The 24,001-nt window shown below is 41.1% G+C and overlaps 1 protein-coding gene across 1 annotated transcript in view; it reads left to right on the plus strand.

Moving 5' to 3' along the window:
- caska (calcium/calmodulin-dependent serine protein kinase a) overlaps positions 1-24,001 on the plus strand; it is a gene marked incomplete at its 5' end in the record, with an annotated part of 120,562 nt that overhangs the window by 18,084 nt on the left and 78,477 nt on the right. The window contains 3 exons of the mRNA XM_079254304.1: positions 15,425-15,530; positions 17,609-17,686; positions 17,758-17,830. Coding sequence (XP_079110430.1) covers positions 15,425-15,530; positions 17,609-17,686; positions 17,758-17,830 — 257 coding nt within the window. The remainder of the gene's footprint in view (positions 1-15,424; positions 15,531-17,608; positions 17,687-17,757; positions 17,831-24,001) is intronic.

A 24,001-nucleotide genomic window follows, 5' to 3' on the forward strand; every position in this document is an offset into this window, starting at 1 on the left:
GTTTCTGCGACTTTTACTCCGGAGTGACTTATACATGAAAATATATATATAATTTCACAGACAGCTACAAGAGGGCACTCTAGACTTACGCACCGATATCTCCTACTTCTAAACAATTAAGAATTTATCAGCTTAGTTTGGAGTAAGAGAGAAACTTGTTAGATACTGGCGTAAAGCGGAGGCTTCTTTTACTGTGATGAAGAAAACAACAAAGCTAATTGCGGGCTCAAAGCTCGATGGCCACAGTTAGAGGAACGAGTTCGCCAGTGGGTGCTTCAACGACGTGCTGCGGAGAGAGGCTTGTCAATGGTGGAGTTACGTCTCAATGCGGAGTTGGCAGAGTTATTCAAAAGTGACACAGAGGACGGAGAATTCTAGGATTTAGTGATGTGGAGTGAGACTACGTGTTATTAATTACAGTAAAAGTACACTTGTTTTGTTCTTTAGGCTATAGTTGCAACTGTTTGTTACATAAACACTGGACACCTTTTCTGTTCATGTTTATGTTTTTGTGTAGCTGAATAAGCTTCATAGTTAAATGCTAGGTGCATAATTTACATCTATTCAGCCTGTTCTCTATTCCTTCATTAATGTTATAACTTGCCTTCTAAGATTATTTAATGTCTGTTTTTGGTCAAAATAAATTACCCGCAAAAAATGCAACTTATACTCCAGTTCGACTTGTGTTTTTTCCTGCCTAATTATGTATATTTGGCCTAGTGCGACTTTTTCCTCCGGAGCGACTTATAGTCCGGAAAATACAATAAATAAAATTATTAGAAGTTTTTTTTAAAACAGCCAATTATAGATACACTCATTAAAGCTGTGGTAGGTAATGTTGGGGAGCTAGCCAGATGTGAAAGTGGCGCCCTGTCTTGGCTCCTCCCCCTCTGGTTTTGCTCCAAGGCTTTTTTTTATGCCCAGTGACAATTTTCTCTGTCTCTGCTGCTTTGGGAAACAAACCAAGCCAGGTCAGGAAATCCTTCCTGCATTTTCTCAGCCTTGTTTACCTTCCGAGTTTCTTCTTCACTACTTTGTATTTTCATCCCAACACGCTGTTAATATGCAGGGTGTGGCTATCAGGTATGCGCTGCTGGAGGGGGAGGAGGGGAGCCGGGAGAAGAAACTACGAAATATAAGAAATTAACAACTTCAATTTAGTCCGAATGTTTGGATTGGTCAGAGTTTTTACAGATTTACAGTAAACTGAGGGTCTAACTATGTTTCTTGTTCATGATGACAGAATGTATAGATTACTATCAGGATGAAGAACCGCTTCACCCAGAGGAACATGTCTCTGAGCAACGTTACCTAGGATAGCTTTAATGATAGAGCAAGAAAGTTCCAGAAGGAAGAGCCTTTAAATCTGAGCGTGTTTTGACTGGAACCACCGTTCATTTAACCAGTCTGGTCTTTTCCAGACCTTTCTACGCAGGTGTAGTGGATTGCTGATGCTGAAGGCTGCTGAGTGTCGTCCAGACAAAACACGCTGATGTCTTATCAGAAGAAGGCAAAAGGAGTGATGCGGGAGAGATTAATTTACAGATATCTAACAGGAGGAGTCAGGAGTGATAAGGCAGAAACTGTGAAGAGAGGCTGGGAGGAATGCAGGTGGAGCAAGGCGACGTGTCCAGTCTGTTAAGAAGGTTGACCTCAACTCATGCGAAACACATTTAAAAGCAATAAATGCATTTAGGTCACTGTTTTTACAGCATATGTCCAGTAAATCGGCAGGCTAAATGAGATTTATTAGCAGAGGTTTATCATCAGTATCAGCTTGTTTTAATTTTTTTTTTTTTTTTAATAATTATTATTCATAACAAAATAATTATTATTTATAATAGAATAATAATTACAATTTTACAATTGAAAATAAAATTATTATTTTTTTTAAATAAATTTTATTTAGCCTTTTTTTTTTTATTCTTGCACATGAACACAGTAAGCAGTGGACTGCTCCTTTAACAGGCATCCGTAGCAACCAAACAGCCAGTAACTTGATGGTTTTCATTGTAATAATGTCAACAAGGTAAAACGCTGATAATGTTATTGGCTGGTTACTACGATGTAGGCCTAGTAGGAGGAAAAAAAACTGTGCAAATTTTGGATTTTTCACAGAATATTTATTCAGAATATTATTTAATTTGATATGTAAATCGGTGTGTGAAGGAATTATCTGATTTTATTGATTTTATAACTGACGTGTGTTTGCTCGGTAGATGACTTGGTGGAATCCAGGCAAAGAATGGAGGTCATGTGACCTGCACGCAACACACCCACACTGTCTTGTTTTCTTCCAGAACCACATGTAGAAATGTTGCACACAGATAGGGTGATATTTTCCTCATGCAGCGACCACGTGTCACCACTAAATGATGATATCAGCTTACACATAACCAGCGTTCTTCCTGAATCGTGATACTTTCTACTAAGTGATTTATCTACCACATCCTCTTCACAGTAGATTCTCTTTTATGTTTTTATCTTATTTGTAGGGTTAAACAAATCTACTTTTGTTCTTTTGCTTATTAATAGCCGATACAGGCGGTCGTTAGTTTACGAACGAGTTCTGTTCCTATTCCGTGGATTAATCCGAAATTCTGTGCAAGTCAGATTTTTACCCTTTATTACCGCCTAAATCACTAAACTATCTAAATACACTTATTATACAGGATCTTCTGGAGACGCTGATGCTGAAGGCACAAACACAGACCATCCAAACTGTGGCGCGACACGAGACAAAGTGGCCGACTCAGGACGACCACACTTTTTTTTTACATACATATCCAATATTTAATGAGTGTCGTCAAGTCAAAACGAGCTAAGTGGAGAACCGCGTAAACCCGAGGATCACCTGTACTGACCCGATCTATATCCATATTCAGAATGGGTCATCCTGCAGCCGTCCTCTTAAGGGTAAGGCTGGAAAACTGACCGGATTTTCAGAAATAAACAGGATAAAGTAGTTTTTGGTTGATTCACTTCATTGATGTGACCAAACGTATTCATTCCCAGAATAAGGCTCTTTCACTGATATATTACGTTTTTAAAAATAGAGTTAAAAAAAACGTCCAATCAGACAAAATAAAGTTCTAATATTTGATGATTGGAAGGACTCTGCATCTGATTTGCTTATTTTATTTAACTGTACTAAAACTGCCAAAAACAAGGAAAAACAAATCAAGAAATGGTCCTATTTATGTATTATTATTTGCACTTGTCAAAGTATTTTTACATGCTGGAAATGTAATGACCAGCCAATAAAGTAATAAACCAGAATACATTACATTATTGGTTTATTACATTTATTGCTGTAAATTAAAATGCCATGAATAATTATCCTCAGTATCAGTGCTTCAGTAGATTTCTTTAAAATTCAGCAGTTTTGATACTGTTATCCTCATCATTTTCTCCATCAGAGTGATGAAGGTGCGGCTCTATCTGTTTTCTGGTTTATTTCACTCCATCCTCAGTCTCAGCTCATTGTTTCCTGTCGCCACTGAAACCTCTTTATTTTACATCGTGTTTCTTCCTTTCAAGCAGGAAAAAAAACAGCTGAATACTTCTGGCTCAGCAGCAGACAACTCTGACACAATCAGAGAGCAGCTGGTGGACATAGTGGAGAGTTTAGCAGCCAGAAACCAGATCATTCCCTCAGGAGCTGTTGTAAAAGGGAAAAAAGTCTTTTTTAAATTTATTTTCATTTTAACACTTTGTCTCAAATCCGATTTTTTTTATTTCCAGTTACAACAGAATAAAACAACAGAAATACCCTTGACTCCCACGGAGAAATGTCCTTTTTTGCCTTAAAAGAATTAAAGTCACATAAAGAGTTTTGTATTAATTCAGCGATTGATAAGAACAGATAAAAACCCTTCTTTTAGCTCAGACTTGGCCAAACTACTACCACCTAACATCTGAAAACTGGGTTAGCGTGATTGGATCTTTTGATTTTGTGGGAAACAACAGCAAAGAAAATTAAACCAAAATGGAAAAACCTGCCAAACCTCTCAAGATAATTTGTACATAGAAGCTGCTTGCATTGAACCTTACATGTGCATATTATGCATGCATGACATTTCCAGGTTTAGGGCATTTATGTGTGCCTGATACTGACATTAAGAGGTGGAGAATCGGAGACATCTTGCTGAGAGACCATGCTGACATGCTGCGAACTGAAGATAAAGTTCCTCAGAGGGGCTTTAGCTGCCACATCGGTCCTCTTTACCTTCTCTAACTCTCCCTCACTGATCGCTGCTTCATAATCCAGCAGGACGGACACGTAAGAGCATCTCTTCAGTTTCCTGAAGCCTCCATTCAGCAGTCAAAACCGGCAGTGTTCCCCCCACAAAAAAACAGAGACGGTCCTCACTCTGCAGAGCGAGACTTTGAATGTCCACGGAAATCTGTAGGTCCTGTTTCTTCATGGTGGGAGGTCTGAGTGAACCAGAAAACGCTGCTTAATTTGAGCCGGAGTGGCTTTGTCTGCCTTTGTGATCTAACAAGAAATAAGAGGTTGTACAGAAAGCAGTAAGGGTCATTATACTAAAACTTTTACATGCCTGAGTTGGCTTTTGGCTGGGAGGCTGTATCTCAGGAGGAAGAGCAGTCGTCTATCACCTGACTGTGTCCCTGGATAAGACTATGAACCCTGCATTGCCTCCCGATGTGCCTATCAGGGTATCAGTGTGAACAGGTGACTGACATGAAGTGTAAAGCGCTTTGAGTGGTTGGCATGACTTGAAAAGCATTATAAGTACAAGTAGTAAATAAAGGTCTGTTTCTGCTCATTACGTATGTAAACGTGGTTGTCAGTTTCAGATGTTGTCCTATGTCTCTGCTAGGGCTGCAACTAACGATTATTTTTAATAGTCGACTAATCTGTAAATAATTGTTTCGATAAGTCACGATTATTTCTGTCTCGCCCACCATCTGTGCTTGCAGTTGACGCAGCTCTTTTTACAGCCTCCAGTATGTTTTACCCCACTCTCTTCATCTGCATTATAGGAATGTCCCCCTGATTCCCAGTCAGTCACAACGTAATGTCCTTTAGTAAGTTAAAAGAACGACTCCTGAACCAGTTGGATATTAAATTTAAGCTTAACAGCTTACTACTAATTTATTTTGAAACATTCAAACTTGGCTATAGTGTCATATCCAAGCTGTACAGAATTTGCCTCAAAGGAAAACAAAATAAATAAAATATTTTAACATTTTATTTTTGTAGAATTGCATTGAAATGATTGTTTACATCTTGAAAAAGCCTGTTTTGTAGGTAAACAAGGGCCAGAATCCTTTAAAACATTCCTGAATCTAAACTGTGATCCGGATCACCACCAAAATTAAGTCACATCTTCCTTTTCACATTTCCAAAAACTTCTGAAGATTTCATGAAAATCTATCCATAACTTTCTGAGTTATCTTGAACACAAACAGATAAACGGCGGTAAAAACAGAAGCTCTTTGGCAGAGGTAACGACAGCACATCGCTACTCGCTAATGCTAACTTTGCCATCCGGGACGCTGGAAACCATGACTCCGGGGTGCTTTCCTTCCAGATGCTCATGCATGACTGTCGTGCTGCCGTGGTTACGCCAACTCTGCGTAGCAGACGACACATTTCACCTGTTTGACACTTTTAGTGTGAAATATCCCCAAACTTTGGAAACAGGTTGCGCCGCCGTCAGTTTCTTCTTCGTTGTTTAAACAAAGATGCCGCACAAAATGACAATACTACCCACTGCGCTTCATGTGGTGCTTTGCCTCATTTGCTTGGTGTTTAGAGCTCTTATACTGTCTGAAAAGCCGTGGTTGGTAAATGGCGTTAAGTTGCCTGGAGCAGCGTTTTATTAGCAAAGCCGTTACAAACGTTTGTAACACGACACGTCGACTATGAAATTTTACGTCGATGAATTTTCATTGTCGACAAACCGTTGCAGCCTTAGTCTCCACCATCATACATCCATGTGCTGCCACAGTTAAGTCAGTTCATCCACTACACATATTTGCAGCATTTTGGGTTGCCGACCCCTGCTCCAAGGGCACATTCACATCAGCCTTTTGATTGGAATCCGAGTCTGGGGAATCCGACTTTGGGGAAATGTGAATGCACCAAACAAATTTTGATTCGGACCAGAGAAGTGAACTCGGTCTGCCTACAAAAGCGGACCAAATACAGGAAGCAGACTACAAAAAGTCACTTCTTGCATATGGCGTAGCATTGCATTGTGGGTAAATCCATAGCGATGGCCTTAAGGGTCCTCTGCCTCGTCTGTTATTCATACTGTGTCCATTGTTGCAGTGTATTTCTGCAGTATACTTGCATAAAACACAATAAAAACCCAGAACGATAGTTTCGTCTCCATGTTTAACTCGCAGGTGGAGGAAACAGTTTTCTTCTTCACGCGGGTCTTGTCCTCTCTTCTGCTAAATACTAGTGCAGTGCCTCCTCTGGTGGGAATGGGGATATATCAGTCTAATATTATTCTAACTTTAGCTATTATTCTAGTTGACTAAAGTGCAGCGTGAACACGATCTCTGTCCGCATGGATACACCTCCCTACAACTGATCCAAGTCCCCAATCGGACCAAGTCTAGCGGACTGTCCTGATGTAAATGTACCCTAATTTAACAATAAACTTTATCCGTGGGTTTAAGGGGCGGGCTGTGCGTGCCACGTGTCTGATGCATCGAGAACAAGCTGCACATGTCCTCAGTCACGTTAAATGACGTCATTTTGTTCTCGCAGCCTCGAGAACAAGAAAGAAGTTGTGAAGTCCGAATGTTGTGTAACTTGGTTTGCATCTCCTGCTTTGATTTGCAGATATTTTTCCAACATAATTATTCTGGAAAGTTCCTGCTTTAAGGCATCTTTGTGCTGACCTCTCTGGCTGGGTTCTTGTTCTTTTTTTACCCCAAACTCAAAGTCATATACCAAGAATATCAAGATAAGAACTAATGGAAGTGGAAAAGAGTCAACTCTTCGCCTCTGACTGCCTGGAGATTCTTCTCGATTGATGTGTTTGTTCTACAAACTGACCTGGAGCTGAAGTTTGCTTTCAAACTGGAAAAAATGAGGAGAAATGATGACCAGCTAATCAAAATGAAGCAAAGCATCAACGCTGTTCTGTTTGTGCGACGTATTCGTCATCCTGAAAGCTCCAGCTGAGAGCTCAACGCGATGAGCTGCATCTGATGCAGAGACGTCGCCCAAAGCATGACCAGTAACGCTGCTTTTGTTGTCGGAGCATCGGCATTCAGAAGAGAAACATAAACGCATCTCTTAAAAGATAACGTCTGTCTGATCATCAAGCAAACCTGATGACTTTAAATGTCAACTTGGCTCAAAGTAAAGATGCAAAAGTTATGTAACAAGTGCAGAAAGTTGGAGCATGTTCCCCGTTTCATCCGTTTTTAGGGATTTAGAGGATTTTTCTGATCTAAGCTGAAGTGCAGAAACCATTTTTACTCTCCTTTATCCCCAAAAGAACCACCTAACAACCCTTGAAACCTTGAAAACTTTGTCTCAGAAGTGCTGGAAATCTTTCATCTGGGTGCATTCATGCACTCGTCCCGTTGCTGAACGCTCGGCTTTCACCCCAGTCATTTCAGTCCAGTCAGCGCCCCCCCCCCCCCGGCTCTGAATCCATCAAACTACGCTTCTCTCCAGACGCCAGCCGGCTCTTCTCACCGTTGATTTGTTTTTATTTTCCTCGTTTTGATGTCGGTGGAAATCAGAGCAGTTTCACTTCAGTGGATAGCGGCAACACCAGCAAGACACACACACACACACACACACACACACACACACACCACAGGAAGTAGGTCAAATGGTTCATGTCTTGGCAATGGATTGGTCAGCAGAGGTCTTATGCAAACACACACACACACACACACACACACCAGCTTATTGCTCTTCAGTCTGTCCGGAGGTCTGTCTGATGAATAGGTCAGCTCTCTGAGGGGAAGAGACAGAAAGCCGGACGGAAAACGAACAAAATTCATCATGTGCCATCGCCGACTCACCTCCCTCCACCTCCCTTCACCTCCTCTTCCTTCTCTCTCATCATTCCCACCGTCTTTCTCCACATCTCTCCACCCTTTAATACCTTTTTCATCCTTCATCTTCCTCCTGTATCGGCTTTATTCTCTCTGTTTTCTGTCGTAACGCTGATGCGGTCTCACACAACACACACCTACGGCTGCGTTAGTCGGGCTCTCGGGCCCTGCAGGAGTAACAGGATCACTGTAGAGTTTACATCTGCTCATCACCTCCTCAATCTGTTTTTCTACTGTCTTTTAGTTCCTTCCACTTCTAACCATCTTGCTGACTCTTGTTTTTCCTTTAAACAATCCACTAAAACCTAATTCCAAACGTCTTCGTGCTTCTGTGCTAAATGGAACTTATGCTAAATCCTGACATGAGCTCCCAGCGGGGAGGCTACAGTGTGATGCAAAAGTGTTGAGCCAGCCCTTATTTCTTCCAGGCTTTTTTAAGTGGTCCTGATAGATGGTTCTGCAGGGTTTTTGAAGTTTACTTTTGGCTGCTGTTTCACTCTTTATGTCCAGCTCTTCTGCCTGGACATTTTCAGAGGAATGTTCCTCACAAGCTGCTGGATGAAAACTCAGCTTGGTGTGCAGAAACTGGACAAGCTGAAGACAAGAGAAGAAATGTCAGGACTTTATCTGAAGCACATAAGCAGGATGTAACAGTAATGAAATGCTTGTATGTTTTCATGTATCTGTCTTTGCTAAAACTTCTGTTAAAACAAGCGAGAGGAGATGATGTGTGTGTGCAGATTTCACATGAAGAAGCACTGAAAAATGAAGTATCTTCGAGCTTCGCTCCCCACCCTGACGTCTTTATTAATACACAACTAGCGGGCACCAAAGGAGCCGAGAACATGCTGTTGCTTTCGTTTAATGTCACAGCATGACGTCACAGCTGGTGCTAACCCCGACGCAGCGTGTGCAATAAACACCTTTCAGTGTATTCTTTTTTTAATGAATAAAAAAGATTGTTTTCCTGCTGAACATTAGATCCGCGCAGGGCTCCAGATGAGCTGTTCCAATAATAGAGCTGCTGCTTCCAGCTTTGTCGGTTTGCAGCAGCTCATGATGATGTTGGAAGGAAAAGAGAGAAAATGATCCTAAAAACACGGCGGGTGTTGCAGCACAAACACTTCTGATAAAACAAACCCACGTATCGTAATGTGGAACAATTTTGCATGTAGTTTGTGCATTATTTACTTTAATTTGAGATGTTTTGAATACATTTCAGTGGGCAGAAACGGTGAGAAATTCCTCATCTGACATCTTCTACCACATCTTTAATCACTAAAGTATTCAGAATGAACAGAGAAGTTAAGATGAACTGATAAAGAAATAAGAAATAGCCTAAAGATGTTATCACTGGATCAAATAAAATGCACCAAAGGTATGTTGCTGGCCTGATTTCACAGCTTAAAGCTGGTTGATGAAGATGTTACTGCAACGTAAATCCGCTTGGCATACGAGCCAAAAGATTATTGTTTGGGAGGTAGAAATGTATGCAACACAAGCAAGAGGGCATTATGAAGATTTTAGAGATAAGTCTGTAAATTATACTTGAAGTACAGCCGTAGCACTACAAATCATTCCCACAACGTAAAACATTTGTGATATTCTTTGGTGTGTTTGAGTTGCGACCTTTCATTCGCTTTCACCTTTTAATTTAGCAACTAGTTGTTTCCATCAGATTACAGAAGAAACAAACTGCCGCTGATGGACAGCTTGGTGTAGCAGCGTCGCATGGTGTAATAATCCCTTCAGTTTCATCCTTTTTCCTTCTTTAAAAGTTACGTTTTGTCATCAGTTCTCTGTTGATTAAACTTCAGCTCCATGATCAATAGGTTCCTTCTGGTTTTGATCGCTCCAACAAACGCATACACAAAAAGGCAATTTAAAAGCAATGAAAACGACTGGCCTGCGGCGCTCTGGGTCTCAGGGAGGATGCTTTGGTAATTTGCTTCTCGTTTGATAATGTATCACTCCAGCAGGAGTTACAGTGACGGCCACAAGCAGGAAGCTCACCACATGACATTAAAAAGCGGCGGGCTACAATCCCCCCCCCCCCCCCCCCCCCCCCCCCCCGGGAAACTGTTTATCTCGGCTTTAGCTGCATTAGCATCGTATCGTAGAGCTAACCCTCACGCTTGTCCTCGGAGAATTCGCTTAATGTTAGCGCTGAGGCTCGCAGCGGCACATGTGGCTCAATTAAATGTCACCACATACGAGGCAAAGCAACACAAAGTGTTCCCCAGCATCCACAGCAGTGGATTTGTGTGTGTGTGTGTGTGTGTGTGTGTGGCGGGGGGGGGGATGTTTGCTACCTCATTACATCTTTGCAGTAATACCAACTTAGCGCCAACAGCCCCTCCATGCACATAAATCACCTCCAGGAGCTGCAGCCAGAGAAATGCCTGCCTGCTAATGTGGAATATTCCTTCTTTATTCTGCATATTGAGCCGGCATTGTGCAGCTGTGATGCCATTTCTGTTGGTGAGACAGTTAATACAGCTAAGTGCACTTGGCGATACATTTTGAGTAAATTGAATGAGGCTGTTATCACGCAGAAAGGTTTTGTGTATGATGCGAACGTCTCCAGTCGGATTCAGCCTTAAGAAGCTCTCTGAGCCGCTGCCAAGCCTGAATGAATAGATGAAAGGATTGAGAGATTGAATGGAGGGATGACAGGCAGATAGGTCGGAAAGATGTTCACAATGAAGGCAGATCCCCGCCATTTGTCAATCAATGTTAAAACCTGCAACAGCGGGAGCAAGTTGTGACCTTTTCGGCTGATATCAGCAAATACCACATCCTGCCGGATGCAGCAACACGTTTCTTTTAGAGTCGATCTGATGAATGCTGGTCGGGCTGCCATGCATGAGGCTTTATAATTGAGCTGTCATTCATTACTCGAATTAGTCGGTTATGAATTAATTAAAAAGAAATCGCTCTAAAGTGAAACTCTTTTCCTTGTCTTATGCTCTGCTTCATGTCTTCCTGTTTTAATTTAAACACTGATATTAAAGTAAATTCTGTATGTGTGTGTAAAACTTGTTATAAAGTACACCAACATTCATTATTCACGTTCCTGGAGCTGAAACTGCCCCGCAGCATCCAGCACAGTGACTCCGCCGTACTTTATAGTATTGCATCAACACACCAGCAGCTTTATAACAAACTTTTGTCATCATGTCTGAAAAGAAAAAGGAGAAAAATCCCAAGATGCTGCTGCTGGTGGTTGGAAGGAAATGGAGACAAAGTGTACGGTCATATGTAGCAAATAAACACCCGGATGGTAAAAATGTTCTAGAGACAAAACAGATTATTCTGTAGGAAAGAGAAGACGGTCAGCGTTGATAAACAGCTGGATCTAACTTCCAGCAGCGACATCCAAGCTTCACTAAGAAGCTTTTTACCATCAACAACAGAATGTAAAGTTCTCCCAGGTCTCCCAGTAAGAAACTCCTCCGTTCATTCATTTCCAGTAGACTGGATTTACTGGAATGGTCTTTTAACAGGATTTCATTAAAAAAAAAAAAAAAAGAGCATTATCTGCAGCTCATCCAGGTGCTGCTGCTGAAGCTTTAACAAGGACTAAGAGATCTGAACAGATCACTAGAAGAAACTTCCTGTAGCCCTGAATGTTACATTTTTGCAAAAAGCTCCAACAATAAATGTCAGTTATAGTTATTAAAGCCAATAATAGGTACATTATAGGATCTATTATAGGTATATTATTATGTCTAATAGGTCAATTATAGTACATTAAAGGGTCTATGTCTGTTATGTCTTACAGGTCTATTACAGGAGTTATAGGTTTATTATGTACATCATAGGGTCTATTTTATGTCTATTACAAGTCTATAGGTCTATTACAGTTCAGTTATATGTCTATTATAGGTCTATTATAGGCAAGTTATAGGTTTATTATGTACATTATAGGGTCTATTTTATGTCTATTACAAGTCTATAGGTCTATTACAGGTCAGTTATGTCTATTATAGGTCTATTACAGGTAAGTTATAGGTCTATTACAGGTCAGTTATGTCTATTATAGGTCTATTACAGGCAAGTTATAGGTTTATTATGTACATTATAGGGTCTATTTTATGTCTATTACAAGTCTATTATAGGTCTATAACAGGTCAGTTATAGGTCTCATAGTACATTATAGGGGCTATTTTGTGTCTATTACAAGTCTATTATAGGTCTATTACAGGTATGTTATAGGTCTATTATAGTACATTATCGGGTCTACTTTATGTCTACTACAAGTCTATTATAGAGGTCAGTTATAGGTTTATTATAGGTCAGTTATAGATCTATTACAGGTCATTCATAGGTCTATTACTGATCTGTGACATGTCAGTTATAGGTCTATTACAGGTATTTTACACATCTCTTATAGGTCCATTACAGGTAAGGTACAGGTCTATTATACATCTATTACCTGTAAGTTATAGGTCTATAACAGGTCTGTTAAGTCTATTACATGTCTATTACTAGTCTATTATAGGTTTATTACAATTCTGTTATAGGTTTATTACAGCTCTTATCGTTTATTATATGTCTGTTACAGGTCTTTTACAGGCATCTTTATACTGTAGATATAAGCTTCAGTATAAACAGCTGTTAACAATTCCAGCCTTTATTCCCAGCGAGAAACCGTTGGATGTTTTCTCTGACAATAAAGCCACAGCTCGCCTTTCTTGGGACTCTGCTCGCAGCTAGAGGAGCTGTAATTCAATTCAATTCAACTTTATTTATATAATGTCAAATCACAGCAATGCCATCTCAAGACGCTTTACAGACAGGAAAAAAACATAGCACTTATTGTAGCATTTATTGTTGAAGCGTGTAGCAAAAGTGGAACTTTCAGACCTATAGAACGTTTCCTCCAGCGAACGTTTTCTATCCCCATCTCACGCAGACTCACAATGCCTTTGTGTTGTATATAGTTTTATCATTAGTTTTACTTTTGTTATGGCTGTAGACGTGCAGGGATCAGATGGATGTTTGCTTTTACAGCAGGGCTGCTGCACCCCAAAACCATAAGAGGAATTAAAATAAAAACAAATAAGGTACAATGACTAACTAAATGAATACTCGCTCCTCGTCGGATGTTTTCTATGAAGCCTGATATTTATTTCTGTGGAACTTTGTGGGTAGAGTTCAGGTTGGACTGATAATAATGGGATGCAGTTGTCGCAGATGATTGGTTTTGCTGCAGTGCTCGGCTTTACTGTAGCTGTTCAGTCTGGCTCAATTTGATCCTCTGGTGCACTCCACCTCTGAAGATTCCTTAAGCCACCTCTCACTTTATTCAGCCCATTTTACATGACAGATCAATTTTCTATCCGAGACAGGGACAGATTATTGATTTGGCTCCGCTGCCCCCCCCACCCCCCCCCCCCTTCTCTCCGTATACAACTGTCATCACAAATCTGTTTCTATCAGAAAATCTCCAGCTATTTTCCCTATTTTTGTCCTTTAAAAATGAACATTTTCCCTGCTTTCTGTCTCCAGAGACACAGTTTTGTTTGTTTTTTTATTTATTTTTTCCCTTGTCTGTGATTTCTCCCCAGTGATTCCAGTAAACAACCAGCCCTCATTGTGTTTTTCAGCATCAGTACCCCCCTCCATCAACCCTCCTTCTCATTAGGAACCAATTAAAGTGGTCGATATGCGTCGTTTGACTGTAGTAAAAGGGTTGATATAAACTGCACCTGAAGCAAAGGAGAGCTGGGACTTGTTTCCAATTTGCATATGAGACACCCCTCGTGCTGCGCTGTGCATTTTCCGTTTATAATTCCAGACAGACCCTGAGGTGGGCAGGATTGTCTGAGACGCCTCGGTGGAAAGCTGGGAAGTCGACACACCTGACGGTTCAGACAAAGACCACCAGCAGCGCTTCCTGAGCCACCGCTTTCTGACTGGTTTAAAAACAAGTCTCATTACATAAATAATTAAACTGGTTTGATGACTGTTGCTTCTCAACATGAAGCGGCTGGAAGTTTTTCCCACATTGTGTCTGGAAAACAATGCAGATGTAAATGGTCCTACTGCAGCTTGATGCAGGGTTTCCATGAGTGGCCACCCTGAACCGATGTTAGTTTACTGGTTTTAAGACGAGGAAATGACGATACCTGCATTAAAGTGAACCCTATAAAGCCCAACATGACGCATACGTACAGTTTCTGAAACAATTTGCATCGCTTTATGGTAAAAACTGCTCAGTACCCTCTTGTGCACAATCACATACTTGTCTTCTGCCCTTAAGAGATACCAAGAAGCAGAAGATAACACTGTAATGACCCTGACACATGCTAATAAACAATAAACATTCCCTGTTTTTAGTGTACAAATAAAGACTTTATATGGGGAAAAAAAGGACTTTTCACACCATAATTTAATGGGGAAAAAAATAAAAGGAAAATGTGAAATGCCAAGAAAACAAAATGTTTGCTTTTTCATGGGTCGCCTCCTCCAAAGCTCCAAAACCAAAATGAAGTTTTCTTCTAAAAGAGTGTAAAAAGTAACTAATAAGTTAAAGTAAAACATGTTGTAATTTCAGTGCAATATCCTGCAGGATAATTATTATAATTATTTATTTTAAATTATTTGCAAATTTTCACTTTTAAAATCATATTAATTTTTAAATTATTAGTGTGTGTGTGTATGTACAAATGTATGTAGGGGGTTACGTATGTGTATATACATGTATGCATTTATCTCTTTTGTTTTCTCTGTTTTCATCTCTGTTCTCTTTCTGTCTCTATTCTGTCCTTTCCGGTCTGGTCCAGCAGCATGAACTCGATAATACAAACAATTAACCAAAACAAATAAAAATAAAATAAGAAACCAGAAATACAAGAGGATCATTATATCTATAAAAGCTCCTCATGGCAAAATAAATTTGCTCAGCAGAACACAGCATCTAAAACATCAGTCTGCTTGCTTAAATGCTGGACAAGGCAATTAAAAAAAAAAAAAAAAGATAATTATTATTTTGCATATTAAGTAATTAATTAATTTTTATTATTTAGGGAAAATCCGTCATGCCACAACCTGATTCATCTCAGCACAAAACTAGGAAATTAATCAGTTTATTGTTCAGTTTTATGTTTTTCTTGATGCTGCTCCTTGCAGGCCAGATGACACACACTTATCAGAATTAGTTTTAACCCCTTAAGGCCCAAGAAACTTTTTTACATCCATTTTTTTGTTTTCACCGCTTTTTTGTTCCTCTTTAAAAGCATAAAAACAAAGGATTATGTTTTGATTTGTACTTTTAGAGGAAAATGTCCACATATGTGGCCGCTAAGCCCCAAAACGGCGGAAATACTAACATGCTGTTCTCCTTTCTGTGTGTTTACAGACCTGAAGCGGGAGGCCAGTATCTGCCACATGCTGAAGCACCCCCACATCGTAGAGCTGCTGGAGACCTACAGCTCAGAAGGGATGCTCTACATGGTGTTTGAATTGTAAGTCCCGCTAGGTCTCATCAAACGAACGCATGAGGGGGAGGGACGCGTCGTACCTGCAGGTGGATGTTGCAGCGTCTCCAGGACGACAGGTGGAGGGAGTTGTGGTTGGAGAGGACGGCAGCAGGACAGAGAGAGCGAGGCTTGCAGCAGCTTTATGTAATCACTGCTCATATGAAGAAGCTTGTTAGCTGAGGATGAGGACGGGGGTGGGGTGAGTGCGCCGAGAGCGCAGCGCCGCGTATACGAAGGCGGAAAAGATGAGATTAAGATTTCACACTTGCTGCTACCTCCAGCCTTTCTAAAAGCTGCGCCTCTCCCGAATCTCCTCCCGGCCCGCTCCGTATCTTCATCTCTCCTCTTCTTCCAGAACTAATTCCTTTATCGTGTAATTCCGTTATCGCTGAACAGGCGAGCGCTCGGGCAGCGCGCGGCTCCATCACACGGCTCGCCGCAGAGAGAAAAAACTTTCAAGGAAAATGCAAGTGAGCCCCATTTTAAAGGGATTGTCACGCTCACGGAGCTTTTTGAGCACACGTTTGGTGCACGCTCAGCTCTGCACACAGAAGATCAAAATGTTCCCGAAGTGCTGCGGCTATTTCCGACCAGATCGCTGAGCCAACGTGGCAGATGAGCGCAGATGGCTCCAGATGTCAGCTCTTAGTCCGCTGCTGAAATATGAGTGATCAGATGGCAACTGTCCATGTTGTTTTCCCTCCCAGCAGCTTATTGATCTCTTCCCTGTGTACTGAGACACTTGGACACCAATGGCGGCGGTCTGGTCTTAACTGGGCCGGGAAGCTGTCACTGTAATAGCCGTCTATTTAATGTACAGCTCCTGTGGTGGAAATGATTGGAACAGACATGTTAGTTCCAGGAGAGATTGAAAGGAATTCCTCGCTGAGTGAAATCTGTGCAGCATTAACTCACATCAGTCCTCACACGTCCTACACCAAAATGATGAGAAGAAACTCTCCTAAACGATTCTGCAAGTCATCGCCATCCACACAACAAACTCCAAACTTATGGCGTGTAACAACAACAGTTTGCTTTAGCGCTTCTGCTAATTTTAAGCAAACCCCACAAATAAAAGGTCTGTCGCATCGCTTTGCAATGAAAACTGAAAGCTAGCAGCAAGGAGTAGCGAAAGACACATGGCAGAACCATGAAATATGTCCTAACGTTGCTGTTTTCTGGTTTAGACTTGTGTTCCAGTCTGAAAAAAAGTTTAGAAAGTGTTGACTGTACCATGTACAAGCTTCGAGTTTCCTTTTTTTCTGTAAATTTATGAGTTTCTATGATGGATTTGAACCTGAGGCAGGGATCACCAACCCTGTACCTCTTTGGCCAGTTGTCCTGCAGGTTTTAGATGTTTCCCTGCTGCAACACACCCGACACACATCATTAAGAGGCTTGTGCAGAAAGACAGCACACTGTTTGAGAAACATTTGATTTGAGTCGTTTGTGTTACTTCAGAAAAAAAAAACCTTTAAAACCTGAGAGAGACTCGTCCAAGCGGTCCATAGTTGGTCTTTCCTGAAGTAAAAAGGTTGTCTTGATATTTATTTTCCTGTGAAATACACTCTAGAAACACTTTTCCATTAGATTTATTGGGAAAGTGTTTTAATTCAGATTGTGAAAGAGTGGTTTAGGGAACAGGAATCATTGTTTTCACACATGGACTGATACTGAAACGTTTGATTACATACCGTTCTGATGGTTTGGTGAAAAGGGGGCAGATAATCTAAGAATTTACTTCTGCTGCTCCTTATTTCATTCAAATTTAACTTCATTCAAATTTTAAAATATGTTTTGATTTATTGAATGGAATTAATAAATAAATAAATGTTTAAAAAAAAACAAAAAACCGCTGGTGCCTCTGGAGATCCATGTGTTTCTACTCCAACCCCACAGAGGCCGGTTATAATTACAGCTTCTACGCTGACCTGAACCTCCACCTCACCTCCAACAACCAACCCCAGAAAGGCTTTAATAAGATCGACCTTTTCTTTTCACCAGTATTCCTGCCGTGCCCTTTACGCCACACTGAGTGTGTGTGTCTTTCCTGTCTTTGTTAGTATGGACGGAGCAGACCTGTGTTTTGAGATTGTGAAGAGGGCGGATGCTGGCTTCGTCTACAGCGAGGCAGTCGCCAGGTGAGCCTTGGCTTTTCTTCTCTGTTTATGATTTTGTGTTGAAGGTAAAATAAATGTTTTTTCTGCTTTAGTCACTACATGCGACAGATCCTGGAGGCGCTGCGCTACTGCCACGACAACAACGTCATCCACCGAGATGTCAAGGTATCTAACTTTATTCGTTTTCACTTCTTCGTGCGTCTTCACTAACCTGAAGCTACAGTGCGAGAGGAGCACAGAAACTACACAGACACACACTTATAAAGAGTAGACTCTTAACCATCTGCAGATAAAGGTGTAACAGCTGCTGAACACACACCTTACTGTGTTCTACAGGTATAAGTATAAATATATGGTTTAAGTCTTAAAATTAGGTAAATGCAAGTTGGCGTGTTGCACGTCATAGTTTACAAAATGTCCCATAAAAGTGGACATTTAATCAGTTCTGCAGGTTTTTAAGGCAGAAAGGCATCGGCAGGGATCTTCTGTTGTTAAACCATCAGGCTGGGACTTCATAAAGTCCTTTTCAAACTTTCTCGAGTTCATCATCCAACAGAGAGGAAGTTTTTCTGACAAAGAGAAAATGTGAAGTCTTCCGGGACTGGACGTCCCAGCAGGTTCAGGCGCGAGTTAGACTGGCCAACGCTCAGAGGAACTGTAAAAGAGCTTCGTCTCAGGCTCTCCAGGCCTCATTTAGCATGTTGGATATTGAAATTCGTGGCAGCACAATTAGAAAAAGACATTCACATCGGCCTTTTTGAGCCAAATTTGAGTCCGTTTGCTCGGAAAGGCCGCTTTGTTTGGGGAAATGTGAACGCGGCAAACGAATTCTGATTCAGATCAAAGAAGCGGACTCGGTCCGCCTACAAACGCAGGTCTTGGTCCGTTTCAAGTGGACCAAATACATGAAACAGACTACAAAAAAGGTCACTTACTGCATTTAGCTTAGCATTGCATTGTGGGTAAATCCATAGCGATGGCGTTAAGGGTCCTCGGCCTTGTCTGGTGTTCATACTGCGTCCATTGTTGCAGCGGATTTCTGCAGTATACCTGCATAAGACACAACAAAAACCCAAAACAGCCATAGTTACGTGCTCTATATTTAACTCACAACAGAGTTTTCTTCTTCACACGGGTCTTGTCCTCTTTTTTTGCTAAATACTAGTGCAGCGCCACCTCTGGTGGGAATGGGAATATATTCTAACGGTTTGGCTGGTTTGACCAAAGTGCAGCGTGAAAACGATCTCGGTCCGCATGGGTTACACCCCCCTACAACTGTGCCGAGTCCCCAGTCGGACCGAGTCTAGCGGACTGTCCTGATGTGAACGCATCCTAAGATGCTTCTCTTGCATGTTTGCTCAGAATGCACAATAAAATCCCAGCATATCAGCACAAACCAACTACCGCGTGCGGTGGTGGAAGGGTGATTATCTGGGCTTGTTCTGCAGCCACAAAACCTGGACACCTTCAGTCAGTAGTGGAGCATGAACTCCTCTGGGTACTGCAGTATTCGAGAGTCACGTGCTCATGTTTTGCTGATATGAGCAGAATAATGATCTCAAACACAGCAAAGAAATCTGAAGTCCAGACCTGAACCCGCTGAAACGCTGTGGTGCAGAAACCAACAAGCCAAAACGACACTCTACTAAAATTCCTCCAGAAAAATTAGCCTCTGCAGCTGCTCAATCCCACATCGCTGCTGTCTTGTGGTTCAGTTTTTCTTTAATAAATAATGACAGCTGTTATTTGTCATGTTAGACGCAGTTAAGGACCAGATTTTTAATGCTTTCTGGGATTTTGTGCTGAACAATAAACGACACAAATAACAATGTACTGCAAAGTGTCGCTGTTCATCAGAAGTGGAAAAGCTCTTTAACAAACTGATAAATAAACTCTGATGTATTGGGCTGCTTTGTTGCCTGCAAGAAAAACCAAAGAGAGTCTTTGGCTTCACTTTAAGTTGAATGTAGAAACCAGAGTTTGTAAAATTCCTGTCAGCATCTGCGGCTGAACCACAGCTGGTATCATCCTTCCTGTAGGACCCCCCTTCATGTCGGTCTGAGAGGAGACAGAAAAATGAAGGTGTTTATCAGACATCAGCAGACACACCTCCTTAGTATGACCCTGCTCTCCGTCAGACTCGCTGATGGATATGAAGACATGACAGAAAGAGGGTGACATAATGAAGCCATGAGAGTAGCCTGTTGCCTTGGAAACAGAAGATTGACAGCTGGACGGTAGTTACACTAATGTCGACATCTCTGGTTTTCCTGATGTGCGAGTTTGTCAGTTTGTGTTGCGATTGTCTGTCAGGCTGTGGTGTTTTTAATATAAGTAAAAGATTTCTAATTCTATATGATAAACTAGAAAAGCCCTTGGAGAGCACAAACCTATTATTTAATTCAGAATTATTCATTCCGAATTAAAAAGCACCTCGTAACCGTACCCAATGTTATAGAATCCTTTAAAAAGTTCCTGGATCCAAACGGTGATCCGGATCACCACCAAAATTACAACAGTTCTTCCTTTTCACATTTCCAACAAGTGCCAAAAATTGAATAAAAATCTGTCCATAACTTTTTGGGTCATCTTGAACACAAACAGGCAAAAACATAACCAACTAATAACATGACCAATAAAAAACAAAAGGCACAAAAAGCAGCATCTGCACAAAAAAACGTAAACATATTTCCATCACGGCGTAGATCTCAGTTTGCCCTGTTGTCCCGATTCGACCCAGTTGTTCTGTATTTTTGCACGGTCCCTTTAAGAGCTGCAGTTGACAGTAACAGGAAGCGGTCGCACAGGAAGTTGTATTGATCAGGAAGTAAGTGCTTGACACATGGAAGAAGTATGTTCCGTGTAGCAACCATTAGCATCTTCATGCATCTCGCATCCTTTGATAGCATCGTAGATTCACCCTTCCTTGAAACGTCATTAAACGTGTTTACAGCCTGGTTCAAAAAAATTTTTCTAACTCGCCTGTTTAAAAGTAATTTAATCGCAAAACTCGGCATATTTAGGGGCGTGTCCTTTTGATTGACAGGTACCCAATCTCCTGCTTCAAGTAAGAAGAACGTAGAACAACCGCGGTTTTTAGCCAGTTAACAACGTGACTTAGCTTTAGCCCGCTTACCTCCGTTAGCTGGTTAGCTCCTGTTATCTTGGGGTTAGCTCGGTTAGCTCTTAGCTACAGAAAGCTCGGGATGTCAATCATCCACCATGATGCTCACAGTCCCCCTCTCAGCTCCACCTCTTTGCCCATATTTGTATTTTCTGGGCAAGACGACACGCATGCCCCTGCCAAGATGGCGATGGTAGGAACCCCCCACCAAGCTTCAATTCAACTTTTCCTGTTTGTCTGCCATGTTTGTTTACGCTAAAGCCACACTTGACTGTTTGAGATTTGGGAAATTGTGTGTAAACAACCTGATAATCTGCTGAAGAATACTCCGAAGTGCACACCACACACTGTAAGATCAGAAGGTATATCATGTATGGTCTGTCTTTTGATATAATCAGGTGTGTGTTCTCTGAGATTATACAGAAAATAAACATTTAATGTTCATCTGACAGAGATGATAGAATGGAGAGGTCCCCCGCATCTCAGGCGGAGTGAGGGCAGGGATCATGGATGTATTTGGGAAATGAGAATCAAGGCAAGGTTGAGTCATTCTCCTCAAACTGTGGTGTTTATTGATGTGATTTGGTGGATTTACAGTCATTTAAAAGAATCTGACATCTAATCACTTTAAAGCATGTCGTCGTTGTAGGTGGTTGTGACACGGTGTCACAACCTGAAGCAGAGGAAGGAGATGCTCTTCTCCTTCTTCCTGCTGGTTCATCCAATTTTAGACTGATGCACAAGTCAAGTCGAATCTCTCAGAAAGAGGAAGAACCTATACAGTAAGTAAAATAAAGTAGCACTCACTGATAGTTTTAGATGGTAAATGAAGCCACCAGTAGTTGATGTGGAGTGGAAGCGAGTGTGATATCAGAATAGTTAATTTGTTTCTTTTGGTGGTTCCTGTATATGATCCAGCTGGGAGATAAGATCAGATGGAACATTGTTGATTCCTGTGAAATGGCACGATAAACACTGAATAACTGTTATCTGGGGTGCTGATGGATGGATGGATGGAAAGATGGATGGAAAGATGGATAAATGGAAGGAACAATAGAAGGATGGATGGAAAGGATAGATGGAAGGAAGGATGAATGGAATGATGGAAAGAAGAATGGATTAATGATGGATGAAAGGAAGAATGGATGGATGGAAGGAAGGAAGGAAGAATGGAAGGATGGATGGATAAATGGAAGGATTGGATGGATGAATGGAAGAAAGGATGGATGGAAGGAAGGAAGGAAGAATGGAAGGATGGATGGATAAATGGAAGGAAGGAAGAATGGAATGATGGAAAGAAGAATGGATTAATGATGGAAGGAAGGAAGAATGGATGGATGGAAAGAAGAATGGATTAATGATGGAAGGAAGGAAGAATGGATGGATGGAAGGAAAAAATGGAAGGATGGATGGATGAATGGAAGAAAGAATGAATGGAAGGAAGGAAGAATGGAAGGATGGATGGTTGGACTGATGGATGGATGGATGGATGGATAAATGGAAGGAAGAAGGGAAGGATGGATGGAAAGAAGGACATATGGAAGGGATAATGGAAGGATGGGTGGATGGACTGATGGATGGATGGAATGATGGAAGAAAGAATGGATTAATGGATTGATGAAAGGAAGAATGGATAAGTGGAAGGAAGGATGGAGGGAGGGATGGATGGATGGATGGAAGGAAGAATGAATGGATGGATAAATGGAAGGAAGAATGGAAGGATGGATGGATGGACGGAGCATTGGATGAATGGATGGATGGATGAATGGAAGGATGGATGGATGGACGGAGCATTGGATGGAAGGAAGAATGGATGGATGGATAAATGGAAGGATGGATGGATGGATAAATGGAAGGATGGATGGATGGACGGAGCATTGGATGGATGGATGGATGAAGGGAAGGATGGATGGATGGATGGATGAATGGAAGGATGGAAGTCTTAGCAGACGAAGTAGCAGAGAGACAAATAGAGACGAACTGAAGGTCAAACGGTTTTCAAAATGTGGACTTTTTAATAAGTGACAAAGTTTAAAAGAAGTTGTTATGAAATACATATTTTTTTTACCAATAATGACGCAAGTAGACATGTGGACATCTGGGGTTTATTTTAAAAATAAACAACTTATATGATTCTGTCCACACTTTTAACCCTTTGAAGCATTGTGTCCACTGTAGTGGACGCCTATTTAAAGGCTGTTTTCTAGTCTATGCATCAGTGAGGATAGTTTTTTTGCTACTTGAGTGGACATTAGGAGAGTTGCGAACACACTGCCACTCCCTGCAGAATAAACTACTTTAGTATAAAATGTCATATACACACATACATGTAATTACCATGTTTATGTCAGTGATAAACAGGACAAGAAAATACTCATCTGTTTTTGTAGAATATTATTGTTGAATAAATATGACTATATATTATTTTATAAATAACTCTACAGAATACATAAAATAAACTAAATAAAAAGTCAATTAATGTTTAAGACAAAGAAAAGTGTCTGTATATGTCTGTAAAAGTAAAATATTGCATTTAAAATGAATGTGGCATTGTTTTTAAATAATTCATGCACCAGAGGGTTAAAGGTGGTGGTCCTATGCAGTCACTGCCCACTTTGACAGCCACCTATCCAACTTGCTTGTTAACAAAATAATCTAATCAGCCAATCACGTGGCAGCAACTCAGTGCACGTAGACATGAGGAAGACGACCTGCTGACAATCAAACTGAACATCTGAACAAGGAAAAAAGGAGATTTAAGTGGCTTTGAATGTGACGTGTTGTTTTTCTGAGTATTTACTGGGATTTTAACCCACAACCACTGTTTCCAAGAAGAAGGTCTGAAGAAGAGAAAATATCCAGCTGGCAGCAGCTGTCTGGACCAGAATGTCTTGCTGGTGTCAGAGGAAAATGGTCAGACTGGTTGGAGACGATAGAATGACAAGAGGAAGTCCAGTAAGCGCTGGTTCCAACCAAGATAAACAGAATAAAACGTGTCTAACCTGGAAGCAGATGGTTTCCAGCAGCAGAAGACCAGACCGGGTTCCCTCCTGTCAGTAAGAACAGGAAACTGAGGCTACAATTCACACAGACTCACCAGAACTGGACAATAGAAGATGGAGAAACGTTGCTGGTCTGATGAGTCTCCAGTTCAGCTCCACATTCACATGGTAGGATCAGAATCTGCTGGAAACATCATGACAACATGGATC

Source organism: Telmatherina bonti, assembly GCF_933228915.1.
Source record: "Telmatherina bonti genome assembly, chromosome: 15".
Taxonomy (NCBI): Eukaryota; Metazoa; Chordata; class Actinopteri; order Atheriniformes; family Telmatherinidae; genus Telmatherina; species Telmatherina bonti.